Source organism: Gopherus flavomarginatus, chromosome 14, assembly GCF_025201925.1.
Source record: "Gopherus flavomarginatus isolate rGopFla2 chromosome 14, rGopFla2.mat.asm, whole genome shotgun sequence".
Lineage (NCBI taxonomy): Eukaryota > Metazoa > Chordata > Testudines > Testudinidae > Gopherus > Gopherus flavomarginatus.
Genome location: NC_066630.1, coordinates 23,147,372 through 23,164,926, shown reverse-complemented (window position 1 = coordinate 23,164,926; position 17,555 = coordinate 23,147,372). Strand labels below are relative to the sequence as shown.

The window sequence follows — 17,555 nt, the reverse complement described above, 5'->3', positions numbered from 1 at the left end:
TGATTCAGATTTCATCTATGGTCTATGTATCCTCTCTTGTATCCTATACCTTCATTAGCTGTGTTTTCTTGAAGTTAACTTATTCTTTGTGAAAATATGTCAGGATAGATTGTTTGCTTGTTTTATCACTGTTGATGCATTGATCCTTTACTCTCTGAGATCCAGAGACAAATATCCAAATGATATTAATTAACAACTGCACTAGGGAAAGCCTGGCTTTGTTAGTTTGGTCATCATTCTTGGTGACATAGAAATGATTGCATCTCTGAGGAAGCCAAGAACAGTATCTAAAATTTCTAAGGTCTCCTATCTGAGGCCTCTGTATGACTAGACTCCACTAGCCCTGTTCCTCCCTCTCTCCCCTTTACACTTCCTTCCTGTGCCTCTTTTATCATCCCTGGGCTGATTGGGCCAATTGAGTTCTTAGCCCATCAGCCTGATTAGATAATTACCCCCAATCAGCTTCTTCTGGGGCACTAATTAGCATATAGGTGACCTAAGTGGAGGCTCACCTACTCTCTCCCTGCACTCTGTCACAGGGACCAAATCAGAGTGCTCGGATAATCTTCCTCCAAGAATATTAAAAGAACTGGCACATGAAATTGTGATCCCAGTAGCAAGGATTTCTAATGAATCCATAAACTCAAAGCTTGTACCCTATGACTGGAGAATTTCAAATATAGTATCTATATTAAATAAAGGAAAAAAGTGATCTGGGAAACTTTGGGCCTGCAAGTTTGACCTCCGTTGTATGCAAGGTCTTGGAACAAATTTTGAAGGAGAGAGTAAAGACATGGAGCTTAACAGTAATTGGTATGAAATACAACATAGTCTTATAAAAGATAGATTGTGCCAGACCTACCTGATCTCTTTCTTTGAGAAGATAACTGATTTTCTAGACAAAAGAAATGCAGTAGATCTTTTCTATCTGGATTTCAGTAAAATATTTGATACCGTTTCACAGACAATATTTAGTTAAATTGGAAGAGTAATACAGGAATTGAAAAGTGGGTAAGGAACTGATTAAAGGGAAGCCTACAGTGGGTCATACTGGAAGGTGAACTATCAGGCTGGATGGAGGTTACTAGTGGAGTTCCTCAAGGATCTGTCTTAGGACCAATTTTATTTAACATTTTCAATAATGACGTTGGCACAGAAAGTGGGAGTATGCTGAAAAAATGTGTGTATGACATAAAATTGGGAGATACTGCCAATATGGAGGAGGACTAGAATATCACATAAGAAGATTTGGACAATCTTGACAATTGGAATAATAGAAATAGAGTGAAATGTAATAGTGCAAAGAGGGACTAACAACAAGAGTTGTTGCTGTAAGCTGGGGACTTAACACTTGGAAGTAACAGAGGAGGAGAAAGCCAATCCTAGGATGCATTAGGCAAGGTATTTTCAGTTGCAGTAGGGAAGTTTTATTACCAATGTAATAAAGTCATTGGTCAGACCTCATCTGGAATAGTGTGTGCAGTTCGGGTCTCCCATCTTTAAGAAAGATTAATTCAAACTGGAGTGGGTGCAGAGAAGGGCTACTAAGAGGATCAGAGGAATGGAGAACCTGTCCTACAAGGGGAGACTTAAGGATCCTGGCTTGTTTAGCCTAACGAAACAAAGGCTAAGGGGGGAGATGATTGCTCTCTATAAATACATGAGAGGGATGAGTACCAGGGTGGGAGAGGAATTATTTAAGTTAAGCACCAATGTTGGCACAAGAACAAATGGATAGAAACTGGCCGTCAACAAGGTTAGGTTTGACATTATATGTTGGTTTCTGACCATCAGAAGAATGAAATTCTGGAATAGTTTTCCAAGAGGAGTAGGGGGAGCAAAAAACGTTACTTGTTTGAAAAACCCTACATTTATGGAGGGGATGATATGATGAAATTGCCCACAATAGCGTATGGCCCATCCATGTCTGCTATTAGCAGATCTCTCTATTGGCTAGAAATAGGATGTTAGATGGGGAAAGCTCTTGAGTTACTACAGAGAATTCTTGCCTAGATGTCTGGCTGGTGGGTCTCAGCCACGTTCTCAGGGTGTAACTGATCACCATATGTGAGGTCAGGAAGGAATTTTCCTTCAGGGCAGATGGCAGAGACTCTGTTTTTTTTCACCTTTCTCTGCAGCATGGGGCAGGGGTCCCTTGCTGGTTTCAACTAGAGCAAATGGTGGATTTTCTGTAAATTGAAGTCTTTGAATCAAGTTTTGAGGACTTCAGTAACTCAGCCAGGGGCTATGGACCTATTGCAGGAGTGGGTGGGTGATGTTCTGTGGCCTGCCATGTGCAGAAGGTCAGATTGGTGATCATGATGGTCCCTTCTGGCCTTCAAGTCTATGAGTCTGGAAACAAATGTGTTTACCATTTGAATAGATATGTCCACAGTGACTGCCTGTGGCTGCTGTTCATCGAAGAGCAAATTTTTCTAGCCGCTTCTGAAGCATTAAAGGTTTTATTTTTGTTACTAGAAAACTAAGATTTTAAAGCTAAAAATGGCTTTTTGTTGTTGAGTGAAGTGAATTGTTAGTTACCAAAGAGGGATGTCCAGATACTATGGATTCCTGCTATATTTCCCAGTTTGTCCTGTAAACCATCTCTAATTTTTAGGTAACATTGGTGTATTTCATAAATTTAAAAAATATCTATTTGTATTGATAGTTGGTCCCAAGTGAGCCAAAGTACAAAGTAGGTTTGTTACCCCAATTAATGGGCACAGTAAGCAACTGTCACACTAGTGCACCACTAGAGGAAATGATTAAATCAAGTGAGAGGTGCCAAACCACTGTAATAGAAGTGTCACAGGATCTGTGTCTCTGTTTTGCCATAGCATTATCCTGTGACAATGTTCTGGTTCACTGACAGTATTACTTAAACAATTCAGCAGTACACCTCTATCCTGATATAACACGAATTCAGATATAACATGGTAAAGCAGCGCTCGGGGGTGGGGGGGCTGCGCACTCCAGTGTATCAAAGCAAGTTCGATATAACACAATTTCACCTATAACACGGTAAGATTTTTTGGCTCCCGAGGTCAGCATTTTATCGGGGTAGAAGTGTAATTTGAAATGGAAAATGTTTTGGCTTAATACCATTTATTTATTTTGCACAGGAAAACACAGAACTGCTCACAAGCCTCATTCAAAGCCAAAAGTGTCCGATGTTTTTGAGGTACATTTTCAAGAAAATGGAATGGATACAAAGTTCACGGGCTATTCCCAATCTGAGGAGGAACTGTGGGCCCGATTGGAAGAGCTTGAGAGACGAGAAGAGATGCTGGGTGAATTTAACAGGTATATTACTGTTGCAGGTTTGGGCTGAAAGATGTAATTAAAATCCTTACTAGTATGAACAAATAGGTGCTTTTTGCAGTTGATTTGCTTAAATCAGTGATGGTTGAGGAGCATTGCTGCATGTTGAAAAGTGTATGGTTGTTGATTTTGTTTCCATTATAAACTGAGAAAATCCTAAAAACATCCATTCAGAACTCTGGATACTTTTTAATACCTTAAAATTCACAAAAATAAATAAAATGTGAAACTTAAAATAAGCTGCTCAAAATAAAGGAAGATCTGTGTACAGAGCCTGCCTACCACAGACTTTCTGTGTGATCAGGATACATTTAATTTCTGTATACCTCAGTTCCCCATTTATGAAATGGAGATGATAAAACTTCCGTAACTCAAGGGTATAATGTGAGAGTAAACTGTCTAATGTTTGTGAGGAGTTTGGATACTACTGTGATGGAGCCTATAAACACACAGATAGATAGAGAGAACTAAAAGAATTAACTTGGACTCTTATTAGAGGGTAGGGTGAAGAAGGTTGGAACATAAAGGGCCTGATTTTCTACTGGAATCCAGCCCGTGAGTGGTGCAGAGGAGCTGGTATCTGTCTGTAAGTGTCCAGGAAGGAATCCCCTCATTCTCCTGGCATAGGGAAACTACCCAATGGCAGAGGCAGCTCCTGCAACTGCTGCCTCCCTCCTGTGCCCGTCATAGAGGGCACAACATGGAAAGGAGGTTGGAGCATTGCACAGTAGAGTTCCACTACTCCCATCCTCCAGTGGCATAGGGGCCATTTGAGACCTGTGCCAGGGTGTGAGTTATAGCAGCTCTCTAGCTACTTTCACAGGCCCTGGGGCTACTGCAGAAAGGCCCTTGATCACGGAGCTGTAACCAGCTCCCTGACACCCTCATCTGTCTCTTGCATTGATTAGAGCTTGGTTGCAAGAGAGACTTTGGCCCAAAGTGTACAAGATGGGTAAGCTAGTATTATAGTGGGACCTTTTGTATTTCTGTAATGTTGTGTACAGCTCCTGAGTAAACAACTCTTTTAATGGTGAATGACCATCCTTAGAGCTGTTTTGGTCCTAAAGCAAAAATTATGATTTAGGACCAGATTGTGGCTCTCTTGTTTGCATTGATAAACATTTCCTTATTGAAGTGGTTCCATTATGAATAAGGGCTCCACAGTCTGGCTCTTAAAAAAAAAATTATATCATGCATGATATTGTTCTTCCCTAACCTCTTCCAGAAAATCTCATCTCAGAAGAAAAAGTGGCTTCATATGTTGTTCTGTAAATTATCTTGTTAGGTTATGATATGTGTTGATTAGTTTTCTTTCCTTAAGTATTTTTTGCGATTTGTAGGACACCTGATACAATTGAGGCAAATGGAGAAGATACAACCTCCTCTGAAGAGGAGAAAGAAGATAAGACAGATCTGAATGTGGTACACAGAGTGGAAGACTCTACTACTCAGGACAATGTACAGAAAGAAGTAACAAATTCAGAATTGTTCAGTGGCCAAGTTAATGGCCGAAGTCATTATCACAGTGATGATGAAGATGATTTAGGAGTTGATCATTTTGTACCAACTATATTTTTCTCTCATACTGTTGAACCTAAAAGGGTTTGTACTATTACTTTTTATGTTGTACTGTTACTTTTTATGTATTTATCTCCATCTAATGTAGATAGTATATATACTACATGCTTTACTGAAAATAGTGTACCCCATAGCGCCGGATTATAAAGTATACTATTGCTTTAATGAGTGAAAAAAGGACCTATCTCACATAGGTAAGATGGTTTCAGAGTTCAGAGCTGAAGCCAATTCCTTGTTTACTAGGTTTAAAGAGGCAGGAACCACAACGAAAGCAGCATCCTTATCCTATGGGGAGAGTGAGTGAGGTGTTATCTAGAGCAACTCCTATAGTCAAATGAAGAGGCAGCAGCAATGTATTTTTGAGGGAGTCATCCTGCCTACCAGAGCTGAAGTTAAACGCTAAAGGAAGTGTGAAAAGAAGACTCTCTCATGAAGAAATAATGTAGACATATTTCTGACTTATAATTGGGAACAATTTCTCAAGGACAATGGTGGAAGATCCCATCCCTTGGGAGTTGAAAAAGTAATGGACAAAACACTAGTAGATGTACTGCTTTGGTGGGGTTGAGGGTGGGAGTGAGGGAGAGCACTAGATGTCCTAATAGGTCTCTTGCATCTTTAATAGCTAGAATTTTCTCATCTGACAGAAACAGTCAGTAGCTACTAGTTTATCTGTCATTGGAATCTAACCATAGATTATACTTCTAATAGCACATCTAAAATGTTACTGCAGCAGAATTCTAACTGTTTGTGCTACTTACAGCCCTAGAATCTTTTTTTTTCTTCTGAAAATGCATTTTATATTTATTTTAGACATGCAATATTGTAAAATGTAAAAGCTATCACAGAATTCAAGGTGTTATGTCAAATATTCATGTGAAACCTTGACAATAAGTTCCATGGCTAGTCTTGTATTTAGGACCCTGACTAGACAAAGTTTAATTTGGCTTTTTATTTCAGAAGGTTTCTTTTGCTGCTCTGTGTTTTGAAACCTCCCAATTCAGTCATGAATTCTCTAAAATGATACCAAAAAGTGATATTAAAGTTTTCACACTGCCAGTACTATTTCATATATTTCTAAAAGGTAGCATCCCTGGCCCAGGTGTTCTAAAAATGCCTTTTACATTCAAGGGAAACTAAGCTGTTGGTCGGAATTAATGGTTTAGGATGTATAATCAGGTTGTTTATTCTTACCCAATCATAGAATATCAGGGTTGGAAGGGACCTCAGGAGGTCATCTAGTCCAACCTCATGCTCAAAGCAGGGCCAGTCTCCAACTAAATCCCCAAATGGCCCCCTCAAGGATAGAACTCACAACCCTGGGTTTAGCAGGCCAATGCTCAAACTACCGAGCTATCCCCATCCTGGTGCAAGAAGCTATTTCTTGACACTAAGTGCTAATGCACATGAATTTTGCACATAATATCGAGACAGTGAGCACTGAGAATATCACTGTCAATACATTTTGTTTAGCTCCCCAGCTGCTTGGATATGAACTGACTTAATCCATGCCCTCGTGATTGCTTGATTTGTATACTCTAGACCAATTTGTGTTTTAATTTCCAGGTAAGAATAAACACAGGAAAAAATACTACTTTGAAATTTAGCGAAAAGAAAGAAGAGGCCAAACGTAAAAGGAAGAATAACAATGGCAATGGACACTTGGTTCCAGAACTGCCTAACATCAAAACACCAGCAGACATTTACCGGTATGTAATGTATAGTGATGGTTGCCCTCCTTTTCCCATAGCATGCTTGAAAAGTAAGGCCTTCTTTTGTGTCCTCTTTGAAGCATCCTGCAGCAACTTTGAAATCTTACCCAAATATGGAGCTGCCCAGTGTCTCCCAAAAGAAGCATTTGGAACTGGCTGTACATCTTAAAAAGTGAACACTTGTGTCTCCTGCATGGTTGTCACATGTTTAAACTGCCACACTTCATAGCTATTGCATGCTGCTTTGCTGAGAGTTACATTTTCTCAAACTAATAGCCAATCATAATTCCTTTTAGCAGTGCTTTTAAAATTTACCCCACTGCATCATGCCATATCTTCTGCAACTTAAAGGAAGGAAATGGCTCATTGCAAATTGTTTAAACATATTGTCAATCAACTTTCTTTTAAATATTTTTTAAATATAACTGATCATGTCCATCACATTATGCCTTCTTTCTCTTTCTAGCTTCACTCCATTGTTTCTTTCCCTTGAGGTATCTGTCTGAGTTATTATTGTCTCCTTCCTCTTTTCTTACTCTCTCCCTCCAGCCAAGCATATTCCTTTCAGCATGTGCTTTACGTCCTCTCTGGTATATTCTTTCTCATTTCGTCCCTCCCTACAAAATTTTCTCTTTTTCTCCTTTTCCATCTTTTCCAGCTTTTAATTCCAGTCTTTCTCTTCCCCATCTGCTCACAGACACACACCGTATCTGTTTACTCCTTATCCATTCACTCCTCCCCCTCCTTCAAAGGGCAAGAAAAATTGACCAGACCTCCAATAGCTAAAGGACTGCACAAAGGACAAAAGTAAGATTGAGACATAGGACCAGTTTTTTAAAGGTATTTAGGTATCTAAAGGTGCTGACAGGCACCTATTGGATTTTCAAAAGCACCTAGATCCTATTGCAGTCAGTGAGAGTTAGAATTTTCAAAAGCCTCTAGGTACTTACTAGGCACCTATCTATGTCTTCACATACTTAAATACCTTTGAAAACCTGTTCAGAGGCAACATCGAGGTGAAAAGTCTAGCTCACTGCCTAGTCACAGCTATACAACTGCTGGGACAAGAGAAAGTTTAGTGATTTATGGTGCTGTCTTTGAACCCTGATCAGGATCTGTATGTTTTGTAGTCTTAGGCTAGTAAGTGAGTAGAAAGTGTGAAACTCATAAGAAACAAACAAAAAAATCCCGCTTTCTAGCTGTTGAAAGGAAGCTGTTGTACTTTTTCCTCTATGAGCCTGCTTCTGCTCCCAGTTAAGTCAGTGGCAAAGCTTTCACTGATTTCAGTGCTGCACTATTAAACCCCACAGTTCACTGCTCATTCCCAGATCCCCCAGCTATTGTGAGGTAGTATTGTTGAGGTGTCTCCTAATGTACCTCACCTGTTTTTGAATTCTCCTCTCTAGTGAATAGTTCCAGTACCCACCTCTTCCTCTGGCAAGCTGCAGCAGTACTAAATTGACCTGATTCCCGTTGGTTTTATAGCTACCCATAGGGTTTCTAAGAGCAGCAGTGGAAAATAATAGACGCTGGTCAGTTATCATTACAGTTTGGGAAAGCTGTGAGCAGCAACAGAGGGATGGGAACAGTATCTGTAGACTCGGGAAGAGGACTCTGTGACAGTTCACACTGTTCATGTTTGGAAAGTTTCTTCAGAACCTATGAACTAAAAACTTATTTTATTTTTAGTGAAAGTGTAGATTCTGCAGAAAATTATGGCACTTGCCTGAGAAAACTTCCTTGTCCTGTGCAAGTAAATGTTTCAAGCACTTGTTTTTATATTCTACATCTGAAAATGATTTCACACTAGAAAGCCTTCTGTTATCACAACATTCTATTTGGTTTCTGGAAATAAAAACCTCAAAATCATCTTGTGACTATAATTTTTCTTTACATTTTGCAAATCAAGCTGTTCTGTCAAGTGTCTAAGAGCTATACACATTCTTCAAAAAGAGGAGTATACCAGCCAATCCTTTAATAGAGGCATGACAGTGTTTGGGTTGCGGAATTACTCCATGTTCATTAGTAAAGAAAATGCTTTATTGTATCTTTTAAAGGTACGGTATTGTAATACAGCAGTTGAAAAGTTAGAAATGCAAATCGTAATTAATTTGTACAAAAGACAAAGTGAGATCACTGTAAATTTGTCATCTGATCCTGAAATAGTTTATTAAAGCTAACATTTTCCTTTATAGAGTCTTTGTTGATGTTGTGAATGGAGAATATGTCCCTCGTAAATCAATTTTGAAGTCTCGAAGCAGAGAGAATAGTGTTTGTAGTGATACCAGTGAGAGCAGTGCTGCTGAGTTTGATGACAGACGAGGAGTTCTGAGGAGTATTAGCTATGATGAAGCTACTTACAGTGACAACAGTGAAGGGATCTTGGAGGAGGAAGAGGAGGAGGGGCAGGAGCATCTTCCAAAAAAACTTTCAACCTTATCAGGGACATTTGAGGTACATTTTTTTGATTAATTATTGATTGTTGGCAGTGATAAAAAGGAAAATGCTGGATAGTGTAGTTGCCTTTACCATCAGTTTATTTAATTTCTTTTTAACTAATTTTCCAGCTCTCCCTACCTCTCTCAACTTTGGCGAGAGACTACCAGAAGGCCCATTCTTCTCCCTGCACTTATCCTTTTCCTCTCATTGTGGGATAACCAGCTGAGCTGACTATTTGCCACTTTTGTGTAGCAGTAGACAGTATCCCTTCTACTGAGCATATTGACTTCATGGCTTTTGAATTTAGTGACACTCTGGGACTTCCCCACAATTTAAGTTCTGAGGTGCACCACAGGGTAACAAAATCCTGGATCATGCAAGATTCCCACTTAATAATTGCTAATCTGAGGGAGGGAAGGTGATTTTGTGTATACTGTAGGCTCTTAATATGCTAACACATTGATTCTGGAGAACCTCCAGGGCTTATTTTATATTTTAAAATAAATGGTGTCGGTGGGCTCATCAGAGTGTTTACAGAGTCCCATGATAGGAGGAGGGAGGAAGTTGTCCAGCGGACATAGAGCTCAGCTTCTGGCATTCCGGCCTTTAAGAAGAACCTGCTCTTTCAGGCAAGATGCCATCGAAGAGCCAAACCAAATATATTTCCTGTCTTTGGAAAGTCTTGGGTAATTTCTTATAATTAATGAAAGAGATTGTACATCGCTAGTGCATGTGCTTGGTGAGTAATTGCGAAAACCATTGAGAATGTTCAGAAATGAGATGTGGCTGCTGCTATGCCATGCATGGGATTAATATTTTACTTCTGTTTTTGTTATGAAAAATTACAGTAATTTTTTAAAAGTTAGGTTACATTGAATTTTCAGAAGTTCTGTAGACAGAAGGCATCTTCAAAGGGAAATGGTTTCTTCTGGAAAGATAGTTATTTTTAAGAAAAAGTAGACTCATGGAAGCCCTATTGCGTGCTTTACTCGGTAAACAGCCACATGGTCCTGTTGTTGCAACCCTCATGCCCCTTTTGTTTTTCTTTATATCCACTTTGTTATATTTGTTTAGACCTAATGCTGCTGAGGGATGCATGTGGCAGCCCTTATGCCTGCATAGAGTCCCGTTAACTTTAAAGATATTCAGTGGAGACATAAGGATCTGCTGGCATGGATTCTTTTACAGGGTTAGCACTACAGATTGTAATCTCTTTGGGGCAGAGACTGTCTCTTCTGTATGTTAAACATCTAGTACACTTTTGGTCACTGTAAAACAATAGGTTTCAGAGTAGCAGCCGTGTTAGTCTGTATCCGCAAAAAGAACAGGAGTACTTGTGGCACCTTAGAGACTAAAAAATTTATTTGAGCATAAGCTTTCATGGGCTGCAGCTCACTTCATGGGATGTATGCAATGGAAAATACAATAGGAAGATATATGTATACACAGAGAACATGAAACAATGGGTGTTACCATACACACTATAAGGAGAGTGATCAGTTCAGGTGAGCTATTATCAGCTTTGCAATAACAAATCATTCCTATATCAGTTCATTCTCTGAATAGGGCATGATTATCTGCAGTATCACTGTATTTTTATCACACTGAGCAAAATGCTCCAGTCAGAACTAAAGGGACATTCACTTTAAAAAAAAAATATTGTTATGCTTTCAGTTGTTTTTATGGTTGTTTGAAGTATATTATTTTTCTGGCAACATTTGCCATGTACTGAGTCTTTCTTTTTTCCTAATGCAGCAGAACATCAGTGGCTGTATTTTATTCACCCTTTTATAAAAATAACACTGGTGTTATTGAACAAATCAGCTGAACAGGCACAGCTTTGGGCTTAGTTTAGCTGTTGGAGTACAGCACGAAAAACATTGCTTTTTTGCAGGTACTGCAAGAAGAGTTACTATTTTGTTTTGCTGTGTTTTTCTTGGCAACAGAGTAACTCTTAAAAGAGCAGATACAATAAATCTGGTATCTATTCCCTCCCACCCAATATAATGACCAAATCATGAGTGTAAATTAGTGTACCTTTTTTCTGAAATGCCCTGAACCATTTTTCATTTTTGGCACATAATGTGATTTCTTTTTGAAAATGTAGTATTTTATATTGCATAAGCACAGTGTTATGCCTACTGTAAACCCATGGCTGATACTAAAAGCATTTATGAAAAAGCGTTTCTTCTTAGCTGCTTTTCAAATTGTAAATATCCTAGCTGTTTCTTTGTCTTAATATAGCAAAAAAGCTGTAATGGAAATTGTAATTTTAAAATATTTAGCATGTATGGTTTTAGTTCAAATTTATAAAGGAAAAAAAGAATTGGAAGTCTTTTGTTGTTCTCTTAAGTATGAACTGCCTTGACCAACTTTTGATTATTTTTGGTAAGAAAGAAAAAATAAGAACCAACAAAATATAGGTAAATTTGTATTCCAGGTGCCATCTTGAGGCAATTAGAAAAGGCCAAGATATTAAGCCATGAAATATGATATATGATGTGAAATGCTGACAGACCTAAAATCTGAAAATTTTTCCCATTTGTTAGCCAAGATGAAATTTCCTGTTGCATCATCTATTTTATTTTCTTGAACATGTATCAGTGGGAAGCAGTTTTTTCAGATCATTTATGCAGTTAGGAATGTGATTAAGTAGTATTTTTAAAACACTATCTTTCATTCAGATTTCTTTGAACAAGCTATATTTTGAGGTTAATTACAATTTGGTTACTTGTTCAAGGAACTACCATTGATTTAAAGATATTTCTTTACTTTCGATTAAAAGAAATAACAATCCTAATAAGGCTAATATAGGGTAATGAACTTATGGGCAAAGCTTCACATCTGCATTTTATTAGCTCATTCTGAGTTTTCTTTTCTCTTGTAGGCTTTTTCTGGAACTGTTATAGAAAAAGAGCCTTTGTCTCCCTTAATACCACACCCAAGCATTGCTCACCCTGTTCTGCCTACCATTCCGGAGCGAAAATCAGAGGAAGTTCTGTCTGAGGCATCAGAAGAAACTACAAAGAGGATTTCAAAATTCAAAGCTGCCAGAATGCAACAGACAAACTAGGCCCTGTTGCCTACACAATGAAAGTTTGAATATTAACGCTTAGTTTCACATTTGTTGAGATTATGTAAAACTATGTGCATTACACCTAGTTAGTAAAAAGGTATCTTATGTTAATTTGGCATTGTTTATCTTAATAGACCTCTATTGGTGGTATTAAAAAAAAAAAAAGTAAGCGTTTGAACACTTCAATATTCAGTTTATTTTGTCAATTTCCCTGTATGTGGTCAGCACCTTTGTATATGTTTGCCTTATAACAGCACTTGGAATAACTTTTCAAAGATTTCTCTTCATATGCCATTGGTTTTATGTGTAAACCTGAATATACAGGTAGTTTTGTATCAGCTGTGATGTCCTACTTACCATCTGGACAGTTTTAAAGAAACTTTTCAAAGTGATTCAACAATTATATTTCATTACTTGCTTTATCATTTTAAGACACTCTTGTATCCACATTGTTGTAGGTACCTGCAAAAATTCAGTTTTTTTTCCTTCTATTAAACCTCTGATATCTTACTGTACAGATCTCTAAAACAGAATGCTGTGTTCATGTACATTGCAGGGAAGTTTCTTTCATGGAAAATGGTATTTTGTAAAATTAAACTTTTCAAGTAAAAACAAAGCTGTGAATTTTGGTTTTTTTGTTGATTTATTCATTTAAAATAAAATGTGGAAAGAGGTGGTTCTTTGAAATGCCTCACTATTGCATAAAGACACAGTCTATTCTCTTCCCCCTTTGTGTAGCAAACACCCATTAATTTCAGTGGCAATTACATGCACGTAGGGAGAGGAGCATAGACCCAGACTATGGTTACAAAATCCCCCGTTCTTTTATACAATCAAATAATATTTTAATTGTCATGGAAATGCCCAGAGAAGGTGGCTGCTAAGGATAAATGTCTTAATGGCTGCAATTTTATTTCAAAACTTAACCAGACTAAGGCACCGAGAACTAAGGCAAAATGTCTTGCTGCAGCAGATAGACATGGTTCTGTGGATTTAACCATGTGCATCACCCTGCACAGTTCTTGTTCCCACCAGAATCTGACTTTCCAGGCCTTGGCCATCTCATCTGGACAGCAAGTCTACTAACACTACTCCCAGAAAAGTATTTTGAGCCAGGGTTTAGCCAGCTCTTGCATTCTATGCTCTCGGGTTTGTCTCTGTTCCTGTGGTGTAAACTGTCCACTGCCTCACCCAGGAAGCCAGTTTGGGCAACTGGAGACATCTCTTCCAGTTTTCAAAGTTTTGTCCTTACATTTTTTTTAATAAAAAACCAAAACTCATTATTTATCTTTAAGTTGGCTTTAAAATGCAACTTCCTTGCTAAAACTGCCCAGAACCAACCCAACAACTCGCCTAGATTGCAAACAGTTGTTTTTGCAGATGTTTAATTAACAAGAAAATGTATGATCATGTTTAAAGAGCAACTATGCATACAAACAAAGTGAGTAAGAGTGCATATGACCTCTTATTCACCAGACGTTTTTAGTGTGCCAAAGCTGAAGGAGGGCTCTTATCTCATCTTGTGCCTAAATCAGCGTGGGTGTCTTCTGTAACTGAGTAACCATAAAATCATCCATGATAAAGTTTTCAGGTGACCCAAAAATTGGGGGAGTGGTAAATAATGAAGAGGACTGGTCACTAATTCAGAATGCCCACATGCTCAGGGTTTAGCTGATTGCCATATTTGGGGTCGGGAAGGAATTTTCCTCTGGGGCAGATTGGCAGAGGCCCTGGAGGTTTTTCGCATTCCTCTGCAGCGTGGGGCATGGGTCACTTGCTGGTGGATTCTCTGCAGCTTGAGGTCTTCAAACCACAATCTGAAGACTTCAATAACTCAGACATAGGTTAGGGGTTTGTTATAGAAGTGGATGGGTAGGGTTCTGTGGCCTGCTTTGTGCAGGGGGTCGGACTAGATGATCACATTGGTCCCTTCTGACCCTAGAATCTATGAGTCTATGGGTCTGGATTGCTTGGTAAAGTGGGCACAAGCAAACAATAGATGTTCGAAATAGATGTGGCTAAATATAGATGTATACATCTAAGAACAAAGAATGTAGGCCATACTTCCAGGATTGGGGGGGACTCTATCCTGGGAAGCAGTGACTCACAAAAAGATTTGGGGGTTGTCCTGGTAGATAATCAGCTGAATATGAGCTCCCACTGTGACGCTCTGCCCAAAAGAGCTAATGCAATCGTGAGGTGCATAAACAGGAACCTCAAGTAGGAGTAAAGAGATCAAATAATCTCTATAGTTGGCGCTGGTGTAACTGCTGCTGGAATACTGCATCCAGTTATGGTGTCCACAATTCAGGAAGGATGTTGAAGAAGAACCAGCATGAGAATGATTAAAGGATTAGAATACATGCCTTATAGTGACAAACTTGAGGAGCTCTATTTATGTTAATAGAGAAAATGGGTGACTTGATTACAGTCTTTAAGTATCTACATGGGGAACAAATATTTAATTGGCTCTTCAATCTAGCAGAGAAAAGGTATAATACAATCAAATGGCTGGAAGTTGAAGCTAGACAAATTCAGACTGCAAATTCAGACTGCATTTTTAATGGTGAAAGTAATTAACCATTGGAACAATTTACCAAGGGTGGTGGTGGATTCCCCATCACTGACTAGTTTAAAATCAAGATTGGATGTTTTTCCACAAGTTCTGCTCTATGAATTATTTTGGGGAAGTTCTATGGCCTGTACTATACTGGTCAGACTAGATGATCACAATGGCCCCTTCTGGCCTTGGGATCTAAGAAGCAGATGTCTGTGGGATTCCAGGAGCTACATGCGTAAGGAAGATGTTGCCTGCTGTGGCATGCATAGTCCTCGCTGCCAATGCTGCTGGGAATGACCCACTTCAATGGCTGCTGCCCATAAGGAAAGTGTTGGGGGCAGATCTTCAGCTAGTGTAAATTGTCACAGCTCCATTGAAAGTAATGGAGGATCTGACTCTTGGAGTAATGCTGACTGGGGGCCAAGAGGCAGCAATGGAGGTATTGGTGATTTGCAGATCTTCCCCTGACCTGTGGCTGATTCCCAAAGATCCACACAGGTTGATGGTTAAACAGCACTTTTCCCAGGAGGCAGGGGGAAATTCTGCCTCTCTGAACAAAGAATTAAAGGGAATGTTGAGTATTTTTTCTCCCTGCTTGGTTTCTCTTGCAGGTTTCCTTATGGGAGGGGACAATCTAAGTTTTAAAACAGACTCATTTTAAGCTGATACTGTGGATCACATTGAAAGTATTAATGATTAACTTGATTCATGCTAAAATGCAATTTAAAAAAAAAAGCATATTGCTGTAGTACTAAAATAAGCCATCAATGCCAGTCCATCCTCTATGCATGGCTAAATATTTAAAGAAGATTATTTATAGCTTATTTAATGAATTCTTGGCTAAACAAAATGAAATTATGTCCTAAAAAAGTAGAAGCTATTTTGCAACCAGAACAGTGCAACTGTAAAATATAGTTCTATGCATACCTATTTTAGATATCAAAAGGTTGAGATCCAAGATGCCCAGACAGGTAATTAGAAAGAAAAGGAGAGAGAGAGAGAGACCTTTTAAAAGATTTATTTATATACCTCCTAAAATACTTACCACTCCTAGTTATTTTGAAGCAAGCCAAACTACCCTTGATCATTTTAAAATCACAGTTAGTTCTTTACATGTTTTTATTTGGTACCACTCCCCTAGTCAACATAGGACAAGTGCATCTTGGTTGGAATGCACTATGGCTCTTATTCAGGAAAGCATCCTTATTCAGGAATGCACTTCAATGTGTGCTTAAGTTCTGGGCTGAAGTCAATGGGTTCCTGAAGAAAAATAAACTCAAGCAAATGCTTAAAGTTAAGCACATATTTGGGTACTTTCCTGTACTGGGGCTTATGTATGTCTGCCTCTCTTGCAACTTGCAGTGTGTTTCATGTGTGCAGGGGGTGTCTCATATTCATTTGCTCCTGTATCTCTTGTCTCCTTACACGGACTTAAGCAATAGATTGTGTAATAGCAATGATGGTGGTGTCACTTATGAAGCCTGTTCTCAAATGTACATGCAAAAATACACTTGCATGAAGATGTGACTAGAAGTTTTAGAGAGAGAAAAAAATGTGGGAGTCTCAAGGGCTACGCTTGGTGAAGGATTAAAACACTTTTGTTTTTAATGCAATAGTGGAGCAGAAGACTTGACGTTTGGGACCACCAGAAATACATGTTTTATTAAAGCCAGGGAGTAGAGAAAATGTTCCCTATCTGTAGTGGTATTGCCCATGTTTCTATGCCTTCATGTTTCTTGATATTAAATTAATCTATCAGTAAGAGCGTCTTTTTCTTTTCTGCTAACATCAGAGATTTTATTCTCCACTTAAAGAATGAGGGTAATGTTTAATCTATTTATTTTTGATTTCTTGATTGCTTTCCCCCCCCCCCCCCTTTTCCTGCTGCAGGAAGAGGGTCTGAGCTCCTCTGTGCTGGGTGTTTGTCAGGGAGCCTGGACTTAAATAGAAGCCACAATTAGCTGTCAGAGCCTGCTGCTGATTGGGATTGGCTGGTGAGTTTTTTCAATGGCTGTATGAAAGGAGAGGAGCCAATGGGGGCATAGTCATGTGACCTTGTGGGAACACAAATACTCAGAAGCCAGTTAACTGTAGCTGAGTAAGGCCAAGAGTGGGTGAGTAGCAAATGCTTTAAAGGCATTTATCAGAATAGCAATTGATTAGTAGAAGGGCTTATTTGTTACTCATTGTTTCCTTGGAGGGTTTGGATACCATCAACTGGGGAAACAGTGTGGGAGACAGCCTAAGGGAATAGTGATGGAGGGTTGGGATCAGGATATGGGCACAAAGTGATACTTATATAATAAAGCTTATCTGAGGATGAGGCAGTTTTGTGCCAGTGGAGAATCAGAGTTGTATCCGATATATGCTTTCCTGAATTGCCTATCTACCCAGTGCCTGAAACTGGAGAGTAAGGTCAGTGTATTGTGAGGTGGCAATGCTGAGGTCTTCTGAAAAGGGGGACACAGGACACCTGGCTAGCTGGGTGCATATAGGGAGAGGGAAAAGAAAAGAGATGAGATCATTCTAGGAGTCCAGGCATAAGAGACTAGGGATTTCAACCATTTTCAGGGGGAAGGGGCTGCAGCCATCTTGTGTTCCTGTCACCTTTACCTTGCCTCTCCACCCTCAAGGCCATCTTTTAACCACTAGAAGTCCTGCACCCAGGGCAGAAACAAAGTATGAAGCTAACTCTCAGGCTCTGTCTTGGCTAAGCAAATGAGGTATGTTTAGCAAGTGTGTTAATTAGCAGCACCTAGTGCAGACAAGGATTGTAGTGTTTGAAAACATGGTAGTGGGTCATGGTCAACCTAGGGTCCTAGGTTAGGCTAGGGAGGACACAAAGACTGACTCTGACAAGCTAACATGT

General features: G+C 39.1%; 1 protein-coding gene across 2 annotated transcripts in view; it reads left to right on the top strand.

The window, feature by feature from the left end:
* The window catches only part of URI1 (URI1 prefoldin like chaperone), a 57,710-nt gene extending 44,968 nt beyond the window's left edge, over nucleotides 1–12,742 (top strand). Inside the window, exons 7-11 of one of the 2 annotated variants that reach the window (XM_050923087.1) lie at nucleotides 3,123–3,303; nucleotides 4,662–4,923; nucleotides 6,466–6,608; nucleotides 8,807–9,065; nucleotides 11,938–12,742. In XM_050923087.1, coding sequence (XP_050779044.1) covers nucleotides 3,123–3,303; nucleotides 4,662–4,923; nucleotides 6,466–6,608; nucleotides 8,807–9,065; nucleotides 11,938–12,123 — 1,031 coding nt within the window. In that variant the 3' untranslated portion in view covers nucleotides 12,124–12,742. The remainder of the gene's footprint in view (nucleotides 1–3,122; nucleotides 3,304–4,661; nucleotides 4,924–6,465; nucleotides 6,609–8,806; nucleotides 9,066–11,937) is intronic. The other variant, XM_050923088.1, reaches the window with a different exon arrangement.
* Nucleotides 12,743–17,555: the final 4,813 nt, after the last annotated feature.